This window comes from Monodon monoceros, unplaced genomic scaffold (assembly GCF_005190385.1).
Source record: "Monodon monoceros isolate NGI ecotype Baffin Bay Population unplaced genomic scaffold, NGI_Narwhal_1 Super_Scaffold_1, whole genome shotgun sequence".
Classification (NCBI taxonomy): domain Eukaryota; kingdom Metazoa; phylum Chordata; class Mammalia; order Artiodactyla; family Monodontidae; genus Monodon; species Monodon monoceros.
In genome coordinates this window covers 72,067,546-72,093,442 of record NW_021703765.1, presented here as the reverse complement: position 1 = coordinate 72,093,442, position 25,897 = coordinate 72,067,546, and the positions used below count along the sequence as shown (strand labels likewise).

The 25,897-nt window shown below is 47.3% G+C and overlaps 1 protein-coding gene across 4 annotated transcripts in view; it reads right to left on the bottom strand.

The window, feature by feature from the left end:
• Nucleotides 1–25,897, bottom strand: part of RPH3A (rabphilin 3A) — a 270,274-nt gene that overhangs the window by 25,990 nt on the left and 218,387 nt on the right. For 3 of the 4 annotated variants that reach the window (XM_029227221.1, XM_029227227.1, XM_029227236.1), the window contains 4 exons: nt 23,358–23,504; nt 6,231–6,360; nt 4,742–4,828; nt 2,177–2,342 (listed from right to left, as the gene is read on the bottom strand). In XM_029227221.1, the coding sequence (XP_029083054.1) occupies nt 2,177–2,342; nt 4,742–4,828; nt 6,231–6,360; nt 23,358–23,504 (530 nt within the window). The remainder of the gene's footprint in view (nt 1–2,176; nt 2,343–4,741; nt 4,829–6,230; nt 6,361–23,357; nt 23,505–25,897) is intronic. The other variant, XM_029227246.1, reaches the window with a different exon arrangement.

Sequence of the window (25,897 nt, the reverse complement as noted above, 5' to 3'; positions counted from 1 at the left end):
ATTCTTTACCACTGGACCACCAGGGAAGTCCCTACATCATTCAATTTTAAAAGATGCTTAATACACCATGGTGTGGATATACCATAATCTATTCAACAATTACCCCGTTAATGAACGCTTAGTTTTTTCCAGTATTTTTGCTACCATAAACAATGATGCAATAAATACGATTATACATATGTCTTTTATATGGGTACTTTTCTTGCTGTTAAATATATTCCCAGAGGGGGACTGTTGGATCAAATAGTATATACACTTCAAATTTTAATAACCTCTGCCATATTACTTTTCAAGAGGCTGGAGGTGACTTATAGTCTTACCAACAGTTTATACCATCATTTCTCCACATATTCACCAGCACTAGACGTTATTGCCAATAACTGTTTAGGAGTTGCTATGCAATGCAGGTGATGTTACTTCCTTCCAATGAGGTGAATATTTTCAGAGTCATTTGTTTTGGCTAGAGTTTATATAATAAGCTAATTCATACCATTTATGTGTGTGAGTGTGCGTGTCTGTGTATAGGTGATTAACATTATGTACTATTGGCCAACGTTTACTAAGTGCTGCACTCTGCAAAGTACTGTACACGTACAGGCGTGCCTTGGAGATACTGTAGGTTCAGTTCCAAACCACTGCCATGAAGCGAATATCACAAAAAAAGTGAGTCACATGAACTTTTTCCCACTGCATATAAAAGTTATGTTTACCCTGTACTGTAGTCTATTAAGTGTGAAACAGCATTATGTCTTAAAAATGCACATACCTTAATTTAAAATATTTTATTGTGAAAAAAAAGCCAAAACAATTACAATAGTAACATTGAAGATCACCGATCACAGATCACCATAACAAATATAATAATAATGAAAAAGTTTGAAATACTGTGAGAATTACCAAAATGTGACACAGAGAGACAAAGTGAGCAGGAAAAATGGCACCGACAGACTTGCTTGATGCAGGGTTGCCACAAACCTTCAGTTTATAAAAAAAATTGCAGTGACTATGAAGTGCAATAAAACAAAGTGTAATAAAATGGTATTTTATTGTTGCCTGTAGTATGCTACAGGTATGCCTGTAGCATCTCATTTAATCTTCAAAATAACCCAGTGAGTTATTAATCTCATTTTATAGATGAGGAAAGAGTTTTAGAGAGGTTAGGTCACTCATCCAAGCTCACATGACTTGTAAGTGGCAGAGCTGGAATTCAAACTCAGGTCTTCCTGGGCTCCCATGCTCAAGATCTTGACAGTAAAGCTACGCAGTCTTCTCAGCCTAGAGGGAGTAATGTTTAACCAGGAAGAAAGGTGTTCTAGAGGTGGAAACGTGGGGCTTCTCAGGGATGCAGTATAGGTTGACAATTCGATGAGTCTCTGCAAGGAGCAGAAATTGCTGATGGCTTGCCAGGATGAAAGTATTTGTTGAGTGCCTTTTGACTGCCAGACACTGTAGCGGGCACCTTGAGAAGTTATAGTTGGACACTTCAATTTTTGAGACCTTCAACTATAACCTTCCTTTTAGAAGCACTGACTGCGCTCAACTCTAGAATTGTCATTCAGACCAGATTTTATCACTTAGTTAATTGAAAGTATCGCAAGGGCTTTATCTGGTCAGTCTTAGTGGCCTTAATATATTAAAATGTGTTTTCATTGGGGTCATATTTTTTCTTTTTATTGCTTTGTCTCTCCCTTTTTTACCATCATTTTAATAATTAATAATAATACTTAGATAATAGTGGTAATGTCCAGAGTAGTGGTAATTTTCTTTTACTAATTTCCTTGCTATTCGTCTTTCATTTTTAATCAGGAGCAAAGAAGGCCTTCTCAGCAAGCCCCCTTTCCCCCGCCCCCCAGACTCCAGCGTGTATTTTGACGTTGGGAGTCTTTCTCAGTTCCTAATTTTGATTTCCACCTCTGTTATACCTCTCAATACTCCATCAGGGATGACAACAAAGTCTTTTGGCAGCCTGGCATTGCTGGAGAGTTCCCTGAACTACCTTTTTGATAAAGGTTTGTGATGAGCTGTGAAGGAGACACAGGGGACCTAGACCCAAGCCCAGAGGCTGGCTGTCCACCAACTGGGTAGAAACACAAACATGATGTCAGGGCACCCTTCAGGTAGACCAGTTAGCCAAGACCCGTCCTTGGTTCTGAAAGGAGAAGCTGTATTTTCCTACCTCGAGTTGGAGCCCGGGCAGGGTGTTTGGGCTCAGGGGTGGGCTGCTCAGGAGCAGCGGGCTCACTGGCTGGCTGCTGGGGCTTGGTCTTCTTTATGGGCATAGGCTGTGGGAGGACCTGTTTGGGGAAGCCCTTGAAGAACCATGCTCCAGAGCGCTTCCACACCTGGGGGAGGAGAGGTAGAGCATGAAGACACGACAGCCAAGCCCTATTGCTCCTGCCTTCACGAGAGCCAATTTTTCACTTTTCTCCCTGCTCACAGAGCACTGACACAATAGGCAGTGCATTTTCTCACCAGTACACAGCTTTCACAAATCTTATTTGATTCACACAATATCCCTGAACACTCAATAGAGAATAACCAACCTCTTGATGGAAACAGTTGAATATCAGAAAGGTTATGAACAGGTATAAAGTTACACAGCCAGAGAGTGGACTGACACCAAGTCTCCCACCTCTTAAATGTGCTGTGCTCCCTACTACACTGGCTGCTGTAACGACGATGATCCACGTACATCCTCCCCAAGACCTCTGGCCTTCTTCCCTGCCTTGTGGATTAGCGTTCCACCTGGGGCAGTGTGTTGGACATCTTCTGTTGCCCCTTCAGATTGGTTCTACATCTTTTTTCACCCTGCTCTGTGCCCCAGGAAGCTGACCAGTAAGGACTACAGTAACTGGAATTTCTTGATCTCTACCTTCCAGGTGGATCTGGTCAAGGAGAGCATCAGTGGGGGATCGGCAGAAAGAAGATAGTGAGGTCAGGGTACTGAGTCCCTTGGCTCCCTCCTTGCTAGGCAGGCAGTGGCTACATTCCTGCTGGTTGATACCCAGTGTCCAGTCTGGTAACTGCTCCCTCCTCCACTCCTTCAGTCTCAGGAGTGGTATCAGCAACCCTGCTATTGCTGGTGCTGCGAGCTTCACCACGCCTCGCTGATCTTCCTTATCCAAGCCCAGACCCTTGCAAACAGCACCTTTATCAAAGCCTCCTTGATAATCCTGATGGACTGTGCCATCTGTTCTCCCAGGACCCTGACTGGTATTGAGGGAAATACGGTCCTTGCAACAGTCTCCAAGGCAGGAATCTGCTGCAGAAGATGAGTGATGAAGAAATTGGGAAAAGGCGAAGGGAGTTAATTGGGACAAAGTGGGTAATAAAAAGCAAGCCTAGGTAAGAGAAAGATTCCATGAGAGAAAAAAACAGAGATAGAGTGAAGACAGTGCAGAGGAAGAAGTGTGAAGGGTGAGAGGCAAAGAGAGAAAGAAGAAAAGGCAGAGGAGATAAGGATGAAAGGGAAAAAAGAGCTCTGAGGAGAAGAGTACAGACGGCCCTCAACTTACAATGGTTTTCTTATGATATTTTTGAATTTACAGTGTTGCAAAATCGATATGCATTCAGTAAAAACCATACTTCAAATTTTTATTTTTATTTTTTATTTTTTGCCACACCATGCAGTATGCAGGATCTTAGTTCCCTGACCAGGGATCGAACCCACTCCCCCTGCAGTGGAAGCTCGGAGTCTTAACCACTGGACTGCCATGGAAGTCCTTTTCGAATTTTGAATTTTGATCTTTTCCCGGGCTAGCAATACTCGATCGGATACTGTCTCGTGATGTTGACCAGGGGCAGGGAGCCACAGCTCCCAGTCAGCCACACGATCACGATGGGAAACAGCTGATACACTGACGATGATTCTGTACCCATGCAGCTATTCTTTTTGTGTGTGTGTGTGGTACGCGGGCCTCTCACTGTTGTGGCCTCTCCCGTTGTGGAGCACAGGCTCCGGACGCGCAGGCTCAGCGGCCATGGCTCACGGGCCCAGCCGCTCCGCGGCATGTGGGATCTTCCCGGACCGGGGCACGAACCTGTGTCCCCTGCATCGGCAGGCAGACTCTCAACCACTGCGCCACCAGCGAAGCCCCTCTTTTTTTTTTTTTTTTTTTTTTTTTTTAACCTTCAGTACAGTATTCAATAAATTATAGGAGATACTCAACACTTGATTATAAAATGGGCTTTGTCTTAGATGATTTTGCCCAGCTGTCGGCTAATGTAAATGCCCTGGGCATATTTAAGGTAGGCTAGGCTATGACGTTCACTAGGTTAGGTGTATTAAATGCATTTTCCACTTAACGATGGGTTTATCGGGACGCAACCCCATTGTAAGTTGAGGAAGATCTGTACAGGGAAAGAAAAGAAAATGAGGGAAAGTGTGAGACAAGAAGTGAAGTAGAGGGAAAGAGAAGGTGGCAGTAGGGGAAGACCCAGAAGATGAGAAATGGGGAGTAGGGAATAATGGATGTCAGAGGGCAAAGAATAAGAGAGCAGGGAGGGAGAGAAGGAAGAGTCACAGAAGGGAGAGGTGAGAAAAGAAATTCATTCAAATACTGTGTCCTGCCAGTGTTCACAGCTGAGCTGGTTCCTTTTATACCAATCCCTTAAGACATGTGCCTGAACAGGTTCCCCAGCCCCCCAACTGCCACCTTACTCCCCTGGTTATAGCAAGGAAGGGGGAACCGTACAAAGGAGGGAGGATGCTCCAGGAGCTGAATGGGACCAATCCACTCACCTCTCTCTGCTCGATGCAGATTTTGCAGAGCCACACAGGGTGTGGGCGGCTGTTGAAGGTCTCCACCCCACACTTGGTGCAGACATTCTGGGGACAAAACATAGCCCAGTGCACACTCAGATATGCCAGGCTTGGAGCTGCTGGTGATCAGGAGAAGTGGCTGGGAATGGTGGCAGTGAAGCCCTATTCTCCCTTGATGGACATAAAGCAATAGAACTCTCCTTTCCTCACGTCCCTTCCATGACCAAGGCCAGTTAGAATAAAGTTCCAATCTGAGTCTTGATTTCTGATAACAAGAACTGGAGTCATTCCCAAGCACGGGATGAAGGGATTCTCCAAGAGTCCCTGTGGGGTTGGAGTTTTCATCATCCATACAAGGGAGATCACTGACATGATTTTTTAATCATGAGAGACTGTATATCCATTTTATTACTTTATTTCTTCTTTCTTTCCCAAATGAATCTGAGACACCCTAGACTATGACTACAGGTTCAACTCCTTATGGAGAAAGATGTTATCTGAGTAAATGCCATGACTATATGATGGAACATTATACTTTTGGCTGAGTTTTCTGGAAGTCAAAACAAATAGGTCACAAAATTCTCACTATCTAGTCAACTACAGAAGGCAAGTTTTTTGGAGTAGATAACCTTTCCCCAATATTCCATTCTAAATGCTAAATGGGACCCCAAGTAGGAGATGCCAAGTGACATTATGGATATCTCCAGCTGGGTCACTCCCCTGAACTCCTTTCCTGGGAATCAGACAGGCCCAAGGACAGTTGTATTTCTGTCCTGGAACTGTCAAGTTCAGACAGCTTGAGGAGAGGGTGCAGGGTGGAGAGAGCACAGGGAGACTCCCCTTCAAGAGTGAATGCTTAAGAAGACCAAAGTCTAACCTGGCCTAACTTGGCTAGAGAGGGGCTTTCTAAGTGGCTTGAACTGTGCCCCAGGGTAGAAAATGCTGGGTAGGGCTTCCATGTACACATGTGTCTTCCATGTAGACACAAGCCCAGCATGCCTTTTTTTTTTTTGGCCACACTGTGCAGCATGCAGGATCTTAGTTCCCCGACCAGGGATTGAACCCGTGCCCCCTGCAGTGGAAGCGTGGAGTCTTAACCACTGGACCGCCAGGGAATTCCCCCAGCATGCTCTTTAGCCTGACCTATAACTTGCTAAGCCACAACCAGGATACTTGCAGGCTCAACCATAGTTCATGTCCTACTTCAGTCTCCCAAGTTCATCCTGGATGGAGCTGAGCTCCAAGGAGACAGAAGGGTCAGAGTGACTTCTAGGGGAGGAACCAGGATCAGGGTTACCTCGGAATACAGCTGGGCATGGGAGCATCCCAGAAGGAATCATATTCTGGCAACTACCTTTCCCGATCCAAGCTCCATCCCCAAGACCCAAGGCCCCCAAAGGCTGGAGCCCAGGCCTAGCCCCTATGCATGTGATGAGCGGGGAAGCAGGGAAGGGGAGGGCGATGGTACCTTCTTACAGTCCTCACACACTACACAGGCAGAGCCCAGCATCCCCAGCTGTTCTCCACACAGTATGCAGCAGTTCACCCCGTCCCCAGCCACGTTCTTCCTCATGTTCTCCAGATGGTCCACCAGGCGCCTGGAAGCAGAGTCAGGGTTATACGGACCTCACAGGACCAGGGACCACCAGCTTCTCCCTCATTATCTGGCTGATGGTCTTAACCTTCTTTGAGTCATAGACTCTTGAGTATCTGATAATGACTACTGGACCCCTCCCCAGAAAAAGGCACATACATTCTGATATATTTTCAGAACATCACGGAACCCCTCCGACATCCCCAAAGCCCATCTATTCTACCAACTTCAGATTAAGAACCTTATCTAGTCTTTTCTCATGTCACCTCCTCCAGAAACTGTCTTCGGAGGCCCAGATCTGTTTATCTAATTGTCTGTATGACGTCTTCACTTGGGTCTCAAACTTGTGCTTTCAACTGAACTCTTCATCCTGGCTGCTCTTCATCCTCATCCCCAGCAAACCTGCTCCCATTCTCAGGAAACGGCACCACTATCTGCTAACTTGCTTGAACCAGAAACCTAGAGGGTCTTCCTGAACCCCTCCTCCCAGACATTCAATGACCCAACCAAATCCTATCATGTCTAACGCTCTAACACTTCTGGAGTCCACCCATTTCTCTCCGTCTCCACCTCAGCCAAGCCACTGACATCTCTCCCCTGGATGACTAACCCCTTAGTCTCCATGCTTTCATTCATGCCTTCTACAGTCTGTTCTCCCCATCACAGCCTTGGTGATATTCCTAAAACATAAATCTGATCATGGCACTCCCACTTCCCTTTAAAACCTTTAGTTGGTTCTCATTCCGTGAGGTTTCCATGACCTTGCGTGGTCTGGCCCCAGATGAAACCCCAAACCTCTTCGCCCTCTTGGTCTTGCTTCAATGTTCTAGCTCAGTGGTTCACTAAGTGTGATGACCAGACCATCAGCATCAGTGTCACCTGGGAACTTGTTAGAAAGGCACATTCTTGGGCCCCACTCCACAACAACCCTAATCAGAGACTCCGGGGGTGGGGCAGCAATCTGTTTAAACAAGCCTTCCAGGGGATTCTGACAAAAGTTTAAGAACCACTGCTCTGGTTACACTGGGCTTCTTTGAGTTCTAGTTCTCCTAATTGCCTCAGCACTTTTGCACATTCTGGTCCTTGTGCCTGGAATGCAGCATTCCCTCATTACACATATTTGCGATCTCCCTCTCTCTCACACACACACACACACACACACAGACACACACACACTTTTCCTGCCTAGATTCTCCTTATCCTTCATATTCCGGTTAAAATATCACCTCCTCTTAGAAGCCTTCTCCGGCCATCCATTTTATTTACTTTTTTGGCAACCCTTCTGCATAGCACTTGTCACATTTGTAAGTAATTGTGGAATTGTCTACATTAAGTAATTAGTTAATTGTGAGTCCATACCTGGCTACCTTCCTAGACTCTGAGCTCCCCTGGGCTGGGGATCTTGTCTGTCCTGTTCCCTGCTGTGTCCTCAGGAACAGAACGGTCCACAGTGAGTGCTCACACATGATGGTCGAACCAATGAATGAATGAACAAATGAATGAATGAAGGAAGGCCACTTCCCAAATTTGTATCCAGCAAAAGCAAGCTGAGTTGAATGTCAAGTGACATACAATAGCAGCTTACACTTACATAGTGTTTATTATGGGCCTGGCATGGTATGAAGTGCTTTGGCACCCAACCCTAAGAGACAGGCACAATTAAGAAGCCATTTTACAACTAAGGCAAGTGAGGCACAAGGAAGCTAAATTACTTGTGCAAGGTCACACAGCTAGGAAGTAACAGAGCTGAAACTGGAAGCCAGGTATCATGTGTATTACACTGGCACTTCTCAAACTTAATGTGCACACAAGTCACACTGGCACCTTGTTAAAACAGATTCTGAAGCATCATGTCTGGGGTGAGGCCTGAGGTGCTACATTCCTAGAAAACTCCCAAGTGATTCCACACGATGCTACTGGCCCAAGGGCACACTCTGAATAGCAAGGCTACACATAATGACTACACCTGTGGGGGCATCCTGCTTCGATCTCAGGTGGGTTGTTTTTGACCCTTCCCACCAGCCTGAAGTCACCTCTTTTGCTTTTTCCTCAAACAGAACCTTATTGTTCCTGTTCCAGCCACAGCCAGTGGACCCAGATGGAGCCGGACCCTGCCCACCCCCTCCACGCACTGGCTCTCAGCTGTGGACATCAGCTGTGGGTATCACAGGCTCCAGAAAGTCCCTGGCAGACCTGCTGGCCGCCACCTGATGCTGACTCTCCCCACAGGTCCTCCTCGCTCCTGCCATCCCCTCAAAGCATGCTACTCGCTGTGCTATAAACAGCAGCTTCTCCCTCTGTGTCCCATTCAACAGAGGAGCCCAAAGCAGCCTGTAGGCTCTAGCGCCTGCTGTGACCCAGATTGGACAGAGCTGCTTTGAGAGGCAGGATGTGCAGAACCAAAGGCAGCACGCTCTTCTCTTCCTCCTCCTCCTCTTCCCCTACCCCAACCCTCCCCACATTTTCCCCTAGAAATTGCTTTTATAGGATGATGGGAGGCAGCACAAACCAGGAGCGCCCAGTCCTCAGTCTCAGAACACCGGCAGCCAGTGTCTGCTGAGCAATTTCAATGTGCCAGGCACAGAGATAAGCACTCCACATGGATTTTCTTAATGAATCCTTCCAGCAACACTATAAGCTAAAGACTATTCTTGTCCCCATTTTCCAAATGAGAAAAGTGAAGCACAGAGAGGTTAAGTGAGGTATCCAAGTCACACAGCGGGGAGGTGGAGAAAGCCTGGGCTCAGACCCAGGCAGTCTGGCTCTCGAGTGCCTGTTGTTCTTCTTCTTTTAAAAAAATTAATTTTTATTGGAATATAGTTGCTTTACAATGTTGTGTTAGTTTCTGCTGTACAGCAAAATGAATCAGCTATAGTTCCTGTTCTTAATCAGACCTCACTGCCACTACTGCCAAGCAGAGCCATGGGGACCTTCTTGAACAGTCCAACCTCCACCCTGCTCAATTCCCCTGCCTTGCCCACACCAAGGGACCCTCCATCATTGGTAGGAACCAAGTTGCACACGTGCAGTCACCCCAGCTGCTTCTATCTCACCTGCCTCTGACTTCTCAGAGGTCGGGACAAGACACCCAACAGCTGTGCCATCATCTTGTTCCCCTAAAGAATCCTCAACATAGGGTTGAGAAATCTGGATTTTAGCCCTGAATTTTGCCTCTCTGGGCCTCAGTTTCCTCATCTGTAAAAGGGAAGGTGTTGGGCTAAATTGGTGGTTGTCAAATTGTGCTTTATGGCACCCCAGGGGTTCTTTAGAGACCATTTTGGGGCCACCCACTATAGAGGTATGGTGGGAGTGATTCTGAGGAACCAAAAAACCCCATTTCGTCCAGAGCATGTCTGCATTTATCTCTTTCATTTGTTTGAGCTGTTGAATTAGATTTCCTTTGGAAAGTTGATTCCATTGTTTAAAGAAACAGTTTGAAGTCATCTGGAGCAGATGAATTTCAGGTTGCCTTTCAATGCCACAGAATTATGAGACAGTGAGGTAAGCTAACGGAGGCAGGGGATGGAAATTGCACAGTGATAAATATTTTCTTTTTCTCTCTTTTTTTTGGCACACACCTTTGTTCTCACCTATTTTCTCCTTCATGGACTGACCTAGCCAGAAAGTGGTTAGATTTTGTTCTTCTCACTCTATCAGTGGGGGTCCCAAGGCACAGAGTCACTTGGGTCACTCAGCCTGGGCTAGAATCTCGTTCTCTGTGTCAGTAAACTACCTTTGCTTTCCTTGGAGTCCCCTCATGGCCTTCCGCCTCAAGTCAAGCTTTGCCCACCCAGCTCAGGAAGAGAGCATGGGATAGATGACCCAATTCTAAACTGCAGTGTACTTTGCTCAGGAAACCTACGAGGCTTACTTGTCCCCTCTTGGAAAATAAGGGTGTGGAGTCACCCACCTCTTGCAAACCCACACTCTAGCATCCCTACCAAGATGCCTGTTCCTTCCACCATTCGATCCTCAACTCCAAAAGCCCCCATTAACACGCATTGTACAGGGAGCGTCTCATTAGCTTCTATCAGTGGCAGCAAATGGCATGGAAAAACAACAGATTGAAGATCATTATTCACATCTCTCAGCGTAGAGACCCTTGTTACTTGTGAATTCAGTCCAGACCAATAGAGAGAGAAGGAAGTGGAGTGGGGATGGGCAGACCTTCCTTCTCTGCTCAAAGATCAGGATGAGCGGGGGGTTCCTGGAGCCCGCCCTTTTGGACATCCTCTCTGCAGCCCCGAATACTAGGGCCTCAACAGGGAGGGCCCCAACAGCCAAGTAGCATAAACTTGGAAATAAAACTTTGCGGGAAGTTAAGTCCAAATTACGTCATGGCAGACCATGAGTCACAGATGGGTCTTTATCCTGGTGAGAAAACATTTCAGTTTCTTCACCCCATAAGGAATGTTTGTTGTTACCAGTCTTGGCAGGAGAGACCTATGTGCATTACGAAAGATGCCGGCAACCCTCAACCCATGTTAATGACCCAGAAAGAATTTTTTTAAAATACCAATGCCTGGGGCCCCAGCTCTAAAACTTCTCAGCTATGGATCTGGTTACGCCCGGATACCAGCATTTCAGCATGCAGTCCTGTTGAGAGCCACGGCATGGGGGGATGTTTCCAAAATGTATGGTCCATCTAGATCACCTGGGGAGAGTGTTCAACATTCAGACAATGATTCTATGGGACTGGGGTGTGTCCAGAGTGTGTGCATTTTGAAGTGACTCCCTATACGATCCTGATGCTGGTGAATTCCTGGCCACACTTTGAGAAATGCTTCAGTAAGGAAGGAAGCAGTGGGAGAAATCACATGAGAAAATCCTCTCCTTATTATGTTAAGTGGGGGAAAAAACCCCCAAACCCAGGATGTAGAGTTGTGATCATGATATGAGGTTGGGTTTGGAACATGCTCATCTGAATATCTTCACGGTGTGCACTGGACAAAAAAAAATTAGAAAGGAAACACACCGAAATATTCACAGGGATTATCACCAGGTGGTGGGATTATGAGTAATTTTAATTTCCTTCTATAAAGCTTCTGCTACCCCCTTTCCTAAAGCACCAATTATCTGGACTCCTCATACTTTCTTAACTTGCTACAAGAAACATGCGTTACGTTACATTAGACAATAAAGTGCATTTCTGAAGACAGAGAACATGTAAGCCAAGGGTTAAAAGTCATGGCTTTGAATCCTACCTCTTATCCAGTCAATGACCTTGAAAAGGCTTTGTTCTCTGCGTGCCCTCTTCCCAGACAATAACGTGAGGGGTTAGATGAGACGCACCTCAAGCTTCCTGCCATGGGCAACATTCAGGGATTCTCAGATGCTGAGGCTGAAACATCAAGATCTCCCCTTGTGTTTTGAAACTGAAGGACCTTCAATGACTAAGAGAAGACCTGTCTGCAATGGCAGGATACTTTTGTTTGCCTGTCTAATGTCTCCACATTAAGGGCCCAATTAGGCTGGACATTGTAAGTGGCTGTCACTCTCTAGTTAAGTCTTTACACGTCTGATTAACTTTATGGCTCCTACTTGCACCTCAATCCAGGAAACCCATATATCACCAGGCTGGGTGCTTAAGGGGAGCTGACGGTTACTCAGTGAAGCTGGGTGGGCATCTCCCATTTCCCAGGATGCTCCCAGAGGCACCAGAAAGGTTATATGTCCCCTCTTCTGAGTACCAACAGATGACCTCTGGAGGGGGTGGGAAGTGGATTCCCAAGTTGCTCTGACCTTGCTGTCCCAATAGATGCAGATGGTCTACTCATTCATCTGACAAATATTTATGGAGAACCTACCATGTGACAGCAGACAGTGAGGACCCAAGGGGGAGCAAAACAAAGGAGGTGCCTGCCATCACGGAGCTGGCATTCTAGTGGGGGACTCAGACGTTACTTAAATGATCACATCGGTCATCATAACCACACTCGGAGTAAGTGCTCTGAAGGACAAGTATGGGAAGCTATGAGAACTCACAGAGAGGGACATGAACAGTCAGATGGGGCCTCAGAGGAAGTGACTGTTGAGCTGAGACCTGAGGATAAAGAGGAGCTGGCCCAGTAAAGAGGGTGAGGAAAAGCACTGGAAGAAGAGGGAACAGCATGTGCAAGGGACTTGAGAGATGCTTAGCAGGGCTGGTGCGCTGGATGGTAGAAGATGAGGCTGGAGGGTGGGCAGGGGCCACTCCATGCAGGGTCTTGAGTCTAAGAGTGATGGGACAGCATGAAAGGGCTTTAAGTAGAGGAGACTCAACTTCCCCCATTTTGAGACAACATATGGACATAGGAATGGAGTCCTTGGGAGGCTCGGAGCAGTGAGAGTTTCAAATGCCGCAGTGGTTCCAGGTAGAATGAGGCAGGCAGGTCCCTGGACTTTTTGTCTACACATGGGGCTGGACCAGGTCTCTTGAAACTACAAGACTGCCCCAAGTGGGTCTAACTCAGTGGTGGTGAAAGTGTACACTAGCAGGAAGGCCGCGAGAGATGCCATTGCACGCTAGCCAGCTTCAAGGAGTCACTCTGTGTGTTAGCTTCCTAGTGTTGCTGTAACAAATTACAACTTAGTGGCTTACGACAACATATATTATTTACTATCTTAATAGTTCTAGAGATTAGATATCTGACATGGGTTTCACTTAGTCCAGGTGTTGGCAGGCAGGGCTGTGTTCTTTCTGGAAGCTCGAGGGGAAAATCTGTTCCCTTGCCTTTTCTAGTTTCTAGAAGCTGCCCCACATTCCTTGGCTTGTGGCCCCTTCCTCCATCTTCAATCCAGCCGTGTAGCATTTTTCAATCTTGCTGTGACTCTGACCCTCCGCCTCCCTCCGATAAGGACCCGAGTGATTACATTGGGTAATCCAGGATCATCTCCCCATCTCAAGATTCTTAATCATGCCTGCAGAGTCCCTTTGGCCATGTAAGATAACATATTCACAGGTTCCAGGGATTAGGATGTGAACATCTTTGTGGTGGGGGAGGGCATTATTCTACCCACCACACCCACATTCCCTGCCCCATATGCCATCTAGGTTCTATTTCCACCCGATTCAGGTCCAGATCAGATTTCAGTCCTCCTCTCCAGAGCAAGGGTTGGGCAATTCCTCCCTGCCTTGCTGTGGACGTCAGACAAATCAGGCTTTGGACTCTGTGAGGTTCTAATCACCCTCTCCACGTACAACCCCAGGAAAACACAGACACTCCACACATACACACACACATCCACACCTACACGCACACACACTTTCAGAATTTAGAAATAAGAGGCACTTTTTTTTTTTTTTTTTTTTTTAAATTTTTGGCGGCGCCGCACAGCATGTGGGATCTTAGTTCTCTGACCAGGGATCGATCCTGCGCCCCCTGCATTGGAAGCATGGTGTCTTAACTACTGGACTGCCAGGGAAGTCCCACAAGGCACTTATGATGCAGGTGTTGGGGTGTCCATTCTGGAGTGACCTTGCCTGGGTCCATATTTGCTATTTCCTAGCTCTGTGACCTCAAGAAAGTTACTTAACCTTTCTAAGCCTCTGTTTTTCGTGTGTAAATTAGGGAAAACAAAGTCCTTGTTTCCTAGGATTGTTGCAAAGATAAAATGAGAGTTAAATGGTCATGAAGAACCTAGGGGCAAGATGGGAATAAAGACATAGACCTACTAGAGAATGGACTTGAGGACACGGGAAGGGGGAAGGGTAAACTGGGACAAAGTGAGGGAGTGGCATGGACATACATACACTACTAAATGTAAAATAGATAGCTATTTTACTCTGGGAAGCAGCCGCATAGCAAAGGGAGATCAGCTCAGTGGTGCTTTGTGACCACCTAGAGGGGTGGGATAGGGAGGGTGGGAGGGAGACACAAAAGGGAAGAGATATGGGGATATATGTATATGTATAGCTGATTTACTTTGTTATAAAGCAGAAACTAACACACCATTGCAAAGCAATTATACTCCAATAAAGATGTTAAAAAAATTTTTTTTTAATGGGAGTGTTTGTAAAATGCCCAGAACATGGTAACTACTCAGTCATGATTGCTGCTAATTATTTCTTCTGGAAATCTGTGGCGTTTATAGCTCCCTATACTCACAGTTTGTTCCTATATAACGAGGGTGCTAAAATCTGCCCATGAAATCCGTCTTTCTAAAGCTCTTTTTTTTTTTTTCCCCCCCGGTACGCGGGCCTCGCACTGTTGTGGCCTCTCCCGTTGCGGAGCACGGGCTCCGGACGCACAGGCCCAGCGGCCATGGCTCACCGGCCCAGCCGCTCCAAGGCATGTGGGATCTTCCTGGACCGGGGCACAAACCCGTGTCCCCTGCATGGGCAGGCGGACTCTCAACCACTGCGCCACCAGGGAAGCCCCGTCTTTCTAAAGCTTTTAAAGGGGCTGCAGTGACTAGAAACTGACAGGACTCGTGTGCCCATCTCTAAATACACACACGGATGGCACATATACCCACACAGGAACAGCTGCATGATCAGCACCCATGTACAGAACACACTTTCACACACACGGCTGTACACACTCTGCTCTTGCAGGGAGCCAAGCCCTAGTTGTCTGCCTTCTGCAGACAAGGATATAAGCCAAATGCAGATCAGACAGTGCTTACTTGTTAAGCCCAGGCTCCCTCAAAAAAGTTCAAACTGGCCTCGGAAACATTCAGGCAACTGCTTTTGAGCTTTCAAACCAGTATTGCCGCAGTGTCTTGATGAATGCCGAAGAGAAGGCTAATGGATGTACAATTGCTCCAGGAAGTGGGCTTAACGTGGTGAGCTGCAGAGCTGAGGACGCCCTACCTGTGAAGGTGTGATGGCTTTATGTGCCAGTTCCCGAATTGGTGAGGGAAGTGGTGAAAAGCTGGCCTTCCATCACTGATGGTATGAAGCCAGAGCAGCTGCCTTTAGGGCTGTGATTGAGCATGATTACACAATGGTTTGTAAAATGCAGCCAAGTAAGAGAGTGGATGTCATGTTGTCTCTCTGTCTCTCTCTCTATCTCTGTCTGTCCCTCAACTTCTCTCTCTCTCACACACACACACACACACACACACACCCCATTAATTCCAGAATCATGCTGCTTATCCCGTCACCCTAATTGCCAAGTGGATGTTACCATTAAGTTTATTAAACTCGGCATTTTCTGAAGCCTAGATTGGGCCATCAGCTGTGAACAGGGACATGGCTGCTCTGAAGGGGGGTGGTCTGAACTCCAATGCCAGGGTCTGTCAGGAACCTGTCCTTGTTCAGGACTAAGTTGCTCTGTCATGCAGCCACGCGGCTGGCGTGCAGGGTGTGTGCAGTTCAGACTCATTAATTCCCACCGTTGTTTATTACCGTCACTACCTGGGGAGCCGTTGATCGTAATCTCTCTCCTTGATGAATTGGTGAATGGGATTCCTGTCTGGACCTCAGCACTTTGGGGAAGTGGGTCACCCTGGGTCAGAGTTGGAGCCAAGAGAGAAAGACAGCTAGAGGGCTCCACTGGGCTAATGCAGTCAGTCAGGCGAGGAGCTGGGTCATTTAAACCCAATAATAGCAACAGTTATCAGGAGCTGTGCTAAGCATTCCATGTGCATTGTTTTCCTTAAGTCATACAACCTGTGAGGTCAGTTCTATTATTCACTCCCATTTTACAGATGGGGAAACCGAGGCACACTGACAGGGAGTCACTTACCAAAGGCACACAGCTGGCAAGTGGCAGAGATGGGATCGGAGGCTAGGTCTAGCTACCCAGACGCTGTTACCTGCTTTGGAAGAATGAAGCCTTTGTTTCATTTCAGTGCTTATAGTTGGGGCTCTTTCTAACCCCTCCACCTGCCCTTTTCTGTTGTCGAAAGTAGAGTTGAGAGAATGTGCTGCTGAGGCCCACGGGGGACAAGGGTCATTGTGGTGGAGAGGGGTGAACTGTCCTATGGTAGGAAGAAGTATGAGACTGAACCAATCAACCTGAGTGAATATGTGAGACACCCTGTAAATTACTGACTTCCCTGAAACTCTGAAGTCATTTGTCAATTGCCATCCCTACCTGCACCGCCAAAAGGCAATAGGATAATGTGGAAAGACAGATTCAAAGTCTGGTTTGGCCATGTAAAAGCTGTGTGCCCCTGGGCAAGTGTCTTAACCTCCATGAACTTCAATAATCTCGTCTGTGAAGCAAAGACAGTAGCCTGTCTCTCTGAGAGATTAAAGGAAATACAACATATTTGAAAGTTCCTAATACAATGCTTGGCTATAAATGTTTATCTTTCTATAGAATAGCAGAATAGGACTCTAATCCTGGAGCCAGCCAGCCTACGTTTGTAATCCCAGTTGTACTGCTTATTAACTGTGTGACCCTGGGCAAGTTGCTTAACCACTCTGTGCCTCAGTTGTCTCATCTGTAAAATGGGAATGATAATAATGCGGCTTAATGCATAGGGTTGTTGTGAGGGTTACATAGATGAATCTACATAAAGCTTTGAGTACAGTGCCAACACATGGTGCTTTGTAAGGGTGGACTATTATTATTTCTCTAGAAGTTGAGTGTGGTGGCAGGGAAATTCTCATTTGTTTCTTCTTCCTTTCTTGAGCCACGCAACAAAAAGGCTAGAGCAGTGGTTCTCAACAGGGGGTGATTTTGCCCCTCAGGGAGCACGTGGCGATGTCTGGAGACATTTTGGGTTGTCACAGCTTGGTAACAGCCCCGGTTACTACAGGCACCTAGTTGGTGGGAGATGCTGAGATGCTGCTAAAAAATCCTATGGTGCACAGGAAAGCACCCACCACAAAGAATTATCTGTCCCCAAATGTAAACAGGGCCAAGGTTCAGGAACCTTGGGCTAGAGGGACTTGGAGACCACATGGTCCAACTCCCCTTTTTATAGATAAGGTCCGGGAAACCCTGAGGTTAAAAACATTCAATGAGAGGCTTAGTCAGTTGGGTTAAGAATTCATCCAATATGTATTCATTTGCTTTCTCTTTTATGCCAGGCACTGGGCTGCTTAAGGAATTAAGAAGACTTCATTTTCATTTTGTGCAAACAGATTCCATAAATTATTAAGGCTGGATGGACATTAGAAGGCATCGACCCAATCCCTGAGAAAACTGAGGTACTACTCAGTGGTTCTCAACATGGGGGGGGGGTGTTCAGAGTCCCCCCAAACCTGATGAAATCTATGAATATTTCTTCTTAAAAATGGACACAGGGACTTCCCTGGTGGCGCAGTGGTTAGGAATCCACCTGCCAATGCAGGGGACACATGTTCAAGCCCTGGTCTGGGAAGATCCAACATGCCACGGAGCAACTAAGCCCGTGCACCACAACTACTGAGCCTGCGCTCTAGAGCCCGCAAGCCACAACTACTGAGCCCGTGTGCCACAACTACTGAAGCCCGCGTGCCTAGAGCCCGTGCTCCGCAACGAGGGAAGCCACCACAATGAGAACCCTGTGCACTGCAACGAAGAGTAGCCCCCGCTCGCCACTAGAGAAAAGCCCGCATGCAGCAACGAAGACCCAACGCAGCCAAAAGTAAAATAAAAAATAAATAAATTTATTTTTAAAAAAAAAAGCACACAGACACATGGATAACTATGTCATAATATCAGGATGCCCCAGGAGTTCTACCCACAGAATGTCTAGGACTCCAAGTCAAAAAACAAAAAGAAGGGGCGGGGCGGTAGGGGAATCTTCCTTTAGAAAGAGGAGACTATGATCTGGTTTATTGTCAGCTTGTCAAACCACAGGAAAGATGCCTACCTAATTAGATGTAGCAAATTCCAATCATTATTACTCACTTCTCCCCCTGTCCACATTTTGGAAAAATTCTGTGCCAAAACTATAGGGGATGGTGGAACTGGGATAGGGAGGTGATAGCAATCCAACAGATTCTGTCAAGGACAGGTCTCCCTTGTCTCTTTCACTTCCTCCTCCATCACAGTGTCTGGACACCAAGGTTAATGCCAAATCCTAATTACTTCTTTGGGCCCATCTGTTGAGGGATGTTGACCTCAAATGGAAGCCACCAAGCTGCCTGTCCCCTTGCGGGCAGAATATATGAGTAATGCCTTTGAGAGGCTCTGGATAGAAAGAAATATGATAAAGACATGGAGGCACCTACCACTGGGAAACAAAACAAAAACAAAACCCGCACACACAAATTTCCCCAAATGTTTAATTCCATATTTAATATGTTTTAAAAGTCCTGTGGACACCCCCTGGGTGTCCGTTCAATTTACAAAGGCCCTTTGCACTCTCTGGAGTAGCACTCAGCAGCCTTGTTTGTACAGCCTGGCACCTCTGGCCACAGCTGATTGGATGAGGGGCGGCACTCAGGGTGACCTGGACCAATCAGAGTTCCTTCCCCGGGAATTTGGAATTAGGACTAAGAAGAAATATAACAACCAGGAAGGTATAGTATGAGATTATATTTTCTAAGATGTGGGATGAGAAGCAGACCTTTCATGAGACTAGGCTGTGTTCCTGCCCTTGGATCCCTTGAGATACCTCTGAATCCTTATATTAAATTTCCCTTTTGCCTAATGGGGTAGAGTCTCCAAAGATGACCACCATTAACATCTTCCTTCCCTGGATGCATAAGTCATTCTTCCAGGAGGAGATGGGATCTATTTCTCCTCTCTAACAGATTGCAGTGGAGCGATGCCTTACCAGTTCTAGGCCTAGCTGTTAAGAATCCTGGAGGCTTCCATCCTTGCTCTCTTGGGAGTCAGCTGCCATGTAAAGGAGCTCGGGCCAGACTACTGAATAAGGAAAGATTCCGTGGAGAGAGAGGGGCCACGCAGAGTGCACTGAGGCACAGACAAAGGATTGGAGCTTTCCTGGCCCTTCCAGTCCAACCCAGCCACCCACTGAATGCAGCTGAGTGAGTGACCCCAGGCTATGCCACATGGAGCAAAAATCAACCTAGCAGAGCCCTGTCTAAATTCTTAACCCACAGAATTATGAAAAAGAGTATACTACTGATGCTTGTAGTCAGTAAGTTTTGGGTGGTTTGTTATGCAGTGATAGATAACTGAAACCACCTAGCTGGAACTAATTCCTTTTCTTGCAAGCCAAGTGTCCTCACTAGTATAGAAAATCCACAGCAGTCAGGTCACGCAAAATAAATTCTGAGATCCCACTTAGCCTTGTATAAGGGATGTGGGGCAAAATGAGGCTCTTTAATGAGTTTCCCTTCTGACCATCAGCTTTCCTTCTGGGGGTGCTGAAGGGAGCAGAGCTTGGTTGTGGGCTGAGTTACCACTCAGTGAAGGTTTAGACACCACCTTGGGCAAAAGCAGAGGCTCCAAGGTGAGAACCAACTCTGGTCCACTGCATCATCTGGTGCTCCCTGGGGCAGAAACTCTAGCAAAACTGCCCCAGGGAGGCAGCACCTCCTGGGACACCTTAGGGTGATTCTCCCAGGGGACTCTCCATGGCCTTAGGACCATGGAGACCAGTTCTGGCAGCTTTGGAGGTACAAACAGGTTAATAAGATCACTGGGAAGGAATCACTGGGCCAGCACAGAAGGGATTCTGGCTTGTAGCTCCCCAAATGCCCCCTCCAAACCTGAGCTTTAAAAATTTCCATGTCCTGCAAAGTCTAAGAATTTGAGGCCACACCTTCAGGAAAGATACCTAATAGTTTAGAACATAGTTCTGAGAGCCAGACAGACAGGGACATATATCTTAGCTCTGTGTGACCCTGGACAAGTGACCTAACCTTTCTAAGCCTCAGTTTCCTCACCTGCAAAACAGCACCTACTTGATAGGGTTGAGAGGAGCAGTTAATGAGTTAAATCCATATGAAGTTTTTAGGTTTGATGTCTGGCACATAGTAAGTGCTCAATCACTAAATGGTACCCATTTATAATGATTGTTTACTATGTAAACGATGACTTCACGTGTCTCCCAGATGACTGTTCGGTAATAGAAAAGAAAACTCAGCATCACAGAGCTGGTGTCTAGACCCAGAAGGGGACACAGCTACATCTGCAGTTTTAACACTTAGAAGAGCCAGAAGGAGCTCATTTGCCCTGAGAGGTGCAGCCAACCACAGGGTACAGGGTCCTCCACCAGACACCCCCAAATACTGTAGAGTCGGATCAGGAAGGATCCTGAGACTCAGACTGACCCGCCTCACTGGACAAGTGGAGAACTGAAGCCCCCAAGGCTCATCAACTGAGCCTCAGGTTCTGGAGGGAGAGCCCTGATGGCGCCCCATTTTCAGCCTCGATCCGTGTCTGATATGTCTCTCTCCTTTCATCTGACTTCACTCTGATCCTCTCCCAGGGAAGTGTGAGTAGAACAGGAATGAGGGCAGGTTCAAGGTCATAAGACACAAATAGCATGGGCTTGCCTCTGGCCATGCTACCAGAAAGGGCTGGCAGCTGGAAGGGAGCAGGGGAAAGGGCCTCAGCCAGAATCTTCTAGGACTATCCTCCCCTTTCCGGCAGAAAACATACCCTCTCAGCAAAGGGACACTCTGTCACCATGGGCTTGGCCCCAGCTTCCCTGGAAGGTTCTGAAATCTCCTTCAGGGGAAGCCAGGGGCTTGCCAAACAGGAGTCTCGGGCATGATTCTAGAACGGAGACCTTGGCCAGTGTAAAATAACACGTTTCCTCAGCAAATTTGTCATTAATGATTGTCACCATTAGCTGAGCATGCACTCTGTGCCAGGCACCACGATAATCTTTTGAATGTGAATTAAACATTCCCCGGGACATGTGTGCTAACGTTATCCCCATTTTGCAGCTGAGGAAACTGAGGAGGAGGTAAAGTGCCTTATCTAAGGTCACACAGGGAGTAAGTGGCAGAGCTGGAATTTGAAGCCAGGTCTCTCTGACTCTGGGGTCCCAGGGATTAACCACTGTGCTCTCCCACCATGTCACCAGGTCAGGCAATGTGGCAGGACATGGGGGACAAGGCAGGGAACCCATCAGCCCTGTTCTAGAATGTTCAAGCCAGAATCCGCTCAGTCCACAGAGATCCCCTTAACTTTACACCCAAAGGCAGCCTAGTGGCCACGCTTGCACAATGTAGCCAGCACCTCTGGCCATAGTTAACAAGGATAGAATCTGATATAAACATAAGGCAGCCAATCATAATGTCTTCCCTGGGAATATGGACCCTGGACTACAAAATTCTAAGCTCTCCAGCCTCTTGTTCACAGGAGATGCAGAAGGAAATTGGGGGACAGCATTGTCTACCATGTTCACTCACTCACTCACCAAATATTTTACTGAACACCTACTGTGTACTAGGACTGGGGATTCTGTGGCAAACAAAACAGGCAAAAATCTCTACACTCAGGAATCTTATAATCTAATGGGGAGAGAGATATAATCAATGTATAAAATTCAAAGTTAGCTAGTGGAAAGTGCTCCACAGGAAAAAGGCTGGAAGTTCTTGCTTCCAAGCAAGAATTTAACATCTATATTCTTCCTTCCTGCAAGGCTGAGGCTCCTTGTTGGTTGAAGTGAACACACACACACACACACACACACACTCCTACACTCACTTACACACATGCTCACAGACCTCCCGCCTGGACAACTCCTCACTCCTGATGTATCTTTTAAAAAGCAAAATAAAAACTCAACCCTACAAGCAGACCCCTCAAGACCCATCCCTTTAGCAACCTACTGAGGAACCTGACGGAGGGCCGAGCACAAAGCTGACTCCGCCTGTGCCAGGTTATTTGTCATTTGTCAATGGCACCTCTGATCTCCCCAGCCCACTCTGAATAAAATGATCTGCAAAGGCTCAAATCAAAGGCACCCACTTCCTGTGTGTTCACAGCATCATTTTCCATCCAAGAATCTTGTTAACCTGAGTTAACTGAGTGGCTGGGTAGGGAGATGAAAGGGCACCCCAGTGCCCAAACCAGTTGTAAGCAGTTGGCAAAGGCTGCCCCTTGGAAGAAAGGTCTGGGGAAGGGGTGGCATCTCAGCAGCTCCTCCCATTTCCCATTTGAGGTTCAGTCTTAGAGGATGCCTTGGTGGCCTCCCTGCATCCTAGCAGTGGAAGTTTCCACCCACCCCAAGAGCCGCCCCCCCCATACATACGCTCACTCTCCTCTTCTCCCAGACACTCCTCCCCTCTCACTTCCCCACTCCACCCTTCCCAAGCCCACGCACAGAGCCCTCCCTCTCTCTCTAACCCTGTCCTGGCTCACTGATGCTCTGACACACACACCTTCTTACATCCCATACATGTTTTTTGTTACCTCTGCCCTCCAAACCCCACTTTTTCCCTTCCTCCTACCATTCATTAAGCATGAAGTACGACCAGGCCTGGTCCAGGAACCATACAAGCATCATTTCACTTACTCCTCACAACAATCCTGTGGGACTATTCCTTTTATTTCTCCCATTCTACAAGTGAGCAAACTGAGGCTCAGAGGGTGAAGCAACATGGCCCAGGATCCACAGCCAGCAAGTGGGGGAGCTGTGATGGAAGCCGGGTCCTTAGAGTCCAGACCCAACCTCTGCTACCTCGCTCTCATGCTGGCCTCCGTTCAGGATGGATTTCTCCAGTTCTCTCATATAATTCGTTTCAGATGTGCTCTCTCTTTCACGCACTGTCTCGTTGACATACACTTCCTCCCCCTTACTTCACCCTCGGCTATCGTTCTGGCACCTGCATGGCCAATGTCTCTAGAACATATTCCTATGCATCTGGAATGGGTGTGACACCTGTGCTCACACACACGTCCCCAGCCTTCAGAGACAATCTCCCATCCCCCTCTCAGAAGATCCTCCCTTCTCCATCTTTAATGCACCCCCAGCCCAGAAGCCCCTCCCCAGCCAGCCCCCAGCCCACTCTCCCCCCTGTTCTCTTTTCTGTCTTCCAGCTCTCGCAGCTCATGCACCAAGGATTCCAGTTCTGCCTGAGCGGGTGGCTTGGCACATCACAGGTCACAAACCCCGAGGGCAGCCCTGCCCCACCACAGCGCACCCGCCCTGAGCAGCACAGCCTCCTGGCGTCTCTGGCTCTCAGGCCGGATGCGCGGCGTCAGGCCTCACCCGATGCGCTCCTGCTCCAGCTCTTCCATCTTCTCAGCACGAGCAATCACCTTGTTGATGATCTCCTTCTCCTCATCTGTCAGCTCTTCCTGCTTCCTCCCTCTGTCTGCCTGACCACTGGGGTGAACAGACCATCCCGTCTGGGGCCTGAAAGGCAATATAGGAAGGTGTGAGGCTGCAGACAAAGTCAGCAGTTGCAGAGTGGTGGTTAGGCTCTAGCTCCTGGAGTCTGGTAAACTTCAGTTCAAATCCCTGCTGGGAGACCCTGGGTAAAAGAATCCAATCTCTCAGAGCCTCAGTTTGCTCATCTGTACAACAGGACACACATACCTCCTCCCTCATAAGGTTCTGATGAGTTTATTAAGTGCTTAGCACATGGCAGACACTCTGGAAGTAGCATTTGCAGGAAGTTCATGGAAGCCTGGAGGATAATGGTGTTCTCAGGAAAAGAATCTCAACAGTAGACTTCTACAGCAGGAGCGGAAACAATTCTGGGAGGCTGGTCTGAGGCCCTGGATCCCAGGTTGACGCCAGCCCCTGTCTGGCACAAATACATTTGGTGTAGGCCACAGAGTCCTTAAAAAAAAGTTTAAACTAGTGGTCAACTAGTTTTATAAAAATCTCTTGATTTCACATAAACATCTAGCTCTCCTGCCTCCAAAGCTCCTATAGCATTTTGAGTTCCATCCTGTGCTCTCCTTGATTTTTTTTTAAAATAAAAAAAGCAAATACTGATGTAGCACCTACTGGATGCCCACATTTTCTCATTTAATCCTCACAACATTTCCACAAGGCAGGACTGTTATTGTCTATTTTCTGGTGAGGAGACATTAGACCACTTGCCCAAGGTCACATGGCTGGAAATGGCAGAGGTGGAATTCGGACGTGGGCAGCCTGCACACTTAACCTCCACAGTACGGAGAGAACTGAACGCTGCAGAGGATCAGAGGCTGCTGGGTAGAGAGCTAACGCTGTGGTCTATGGCAAAGTATAGACCTTGGACCTTATCTCCTTGGGCGATGCACCCCAGGGCACTGAGGTGCATCGCCCAAGTGGAATGCAGGAAAATTCTTGCATTTTCACAAAATTCATCGCCCAAGAAATTCTTGTCCCTGTTGGGGCAAAAATCAGTAACTATGAATCCCCTGGAGCCAGCACCCCATTAGCTGCCAGCCTCTATTACTTCCACTGCTCTAATCACGTCAGCAGGCATGAAATTGCCTTTTGACACTCAAAGTTGGAAATTAAAGGCCCCATCTTCCTCCCTGCTCCCGTCTCTTCTTCCATCCTCCCACCTTAGCTGGTTTGTTCAGAAGAGCACAGAAGGAAGAGTTTGAAAGCAATGGAAGCAGATGTCTTGGGGGCAAGTCTTGTTGCGAGAAAGGGAAGGAGGGGGTAGCCTGGGGAAATTCTGGTGGAAACACATCTTGCCTTGGATCAGGGGCCTCTGATCCAGGGGATGAACAAACGCTAATCATACTCAAATCCCCCTCCCCGAACCCTCCAATGGCTTCTCACTGATTTAGCATAAAGCCCAGGACTACACAGAGCTTGTGGTTGCACAGTGTGGTGAGTGTGCTTAAACGCCACTGAAGTGTGCACTTGAAAACGGTTAATTGCATGTTAAGTGAATTCTACCTTAATAAAAGTAAAACTTAGTTTCTTGCCTATCTGCAAAGTCCTACCCAATCTGTGCTTTACCTGACTCTCCATCCTTTTCGCCCCCTCTCACTACACTCCAGCTGTACTGGCCTCCCTGCTCAATCTTGAACACTGAAACCTTGTTTTTGTTTCAGGGCCTTTGCACTTGCTGTCCCGGCTTCCAGAATGACTTATCTCCCCAGATCTCCCCCTTCTCATCATTCAGGTCTCAGCTCAAATGTCAGCATTTCAGAGAGGTCTTCCTTGAGCTCTCATTGCCCAGGTTCACTTGTATCCATCACTAACTGAAATTATCTTTTAAAAGAAGTTTGTTGTTTACCTGTTTGTTGCCTCTCTCCCCCCACCTGAACGTAGGATTCCAGGAGGACAGGGACCCTGTCTGGGTCTGGGTCACTATTATTTCAATGGCATTTAGAATAGTGTCTGAGGGTAAGCACAGAAAGAGTTTTCGAATAAGACACAATACCTTATGGCCAAAAGGGATGATAAATGTCTGATTATAAGTGTGACCCACAGCAAGCCCGAAGCAACAGAAGTCACTTATTCTAGGGGACCAAGGAGTGCGCCCTGAGGGAGTGACATCTACTCTGAGACCCTGAAGAGGATTTACTGTGATGCTGGTGGAGCTTAAATTTGGGACCCTTTGTTAGCACAGGCACCTTCCAAGGCCCTGGGAAGAGCTCTCGTAATGATCATCTGTCCTGAAAATTTTGTAAAAGAGAGATATTTTTGTCTTCTTTATTTTGAAGAGGGCTCTCCTAAATTACATACGCTGCAGGCTGCAGAAAGGTATGGCTGGCTCCTACTGAGACCTCAGAGATAAACTAGAGTTGGTGAGAGGAAGGCAGAGGAAGAAACTGAGCCTGACAGAGAAATGG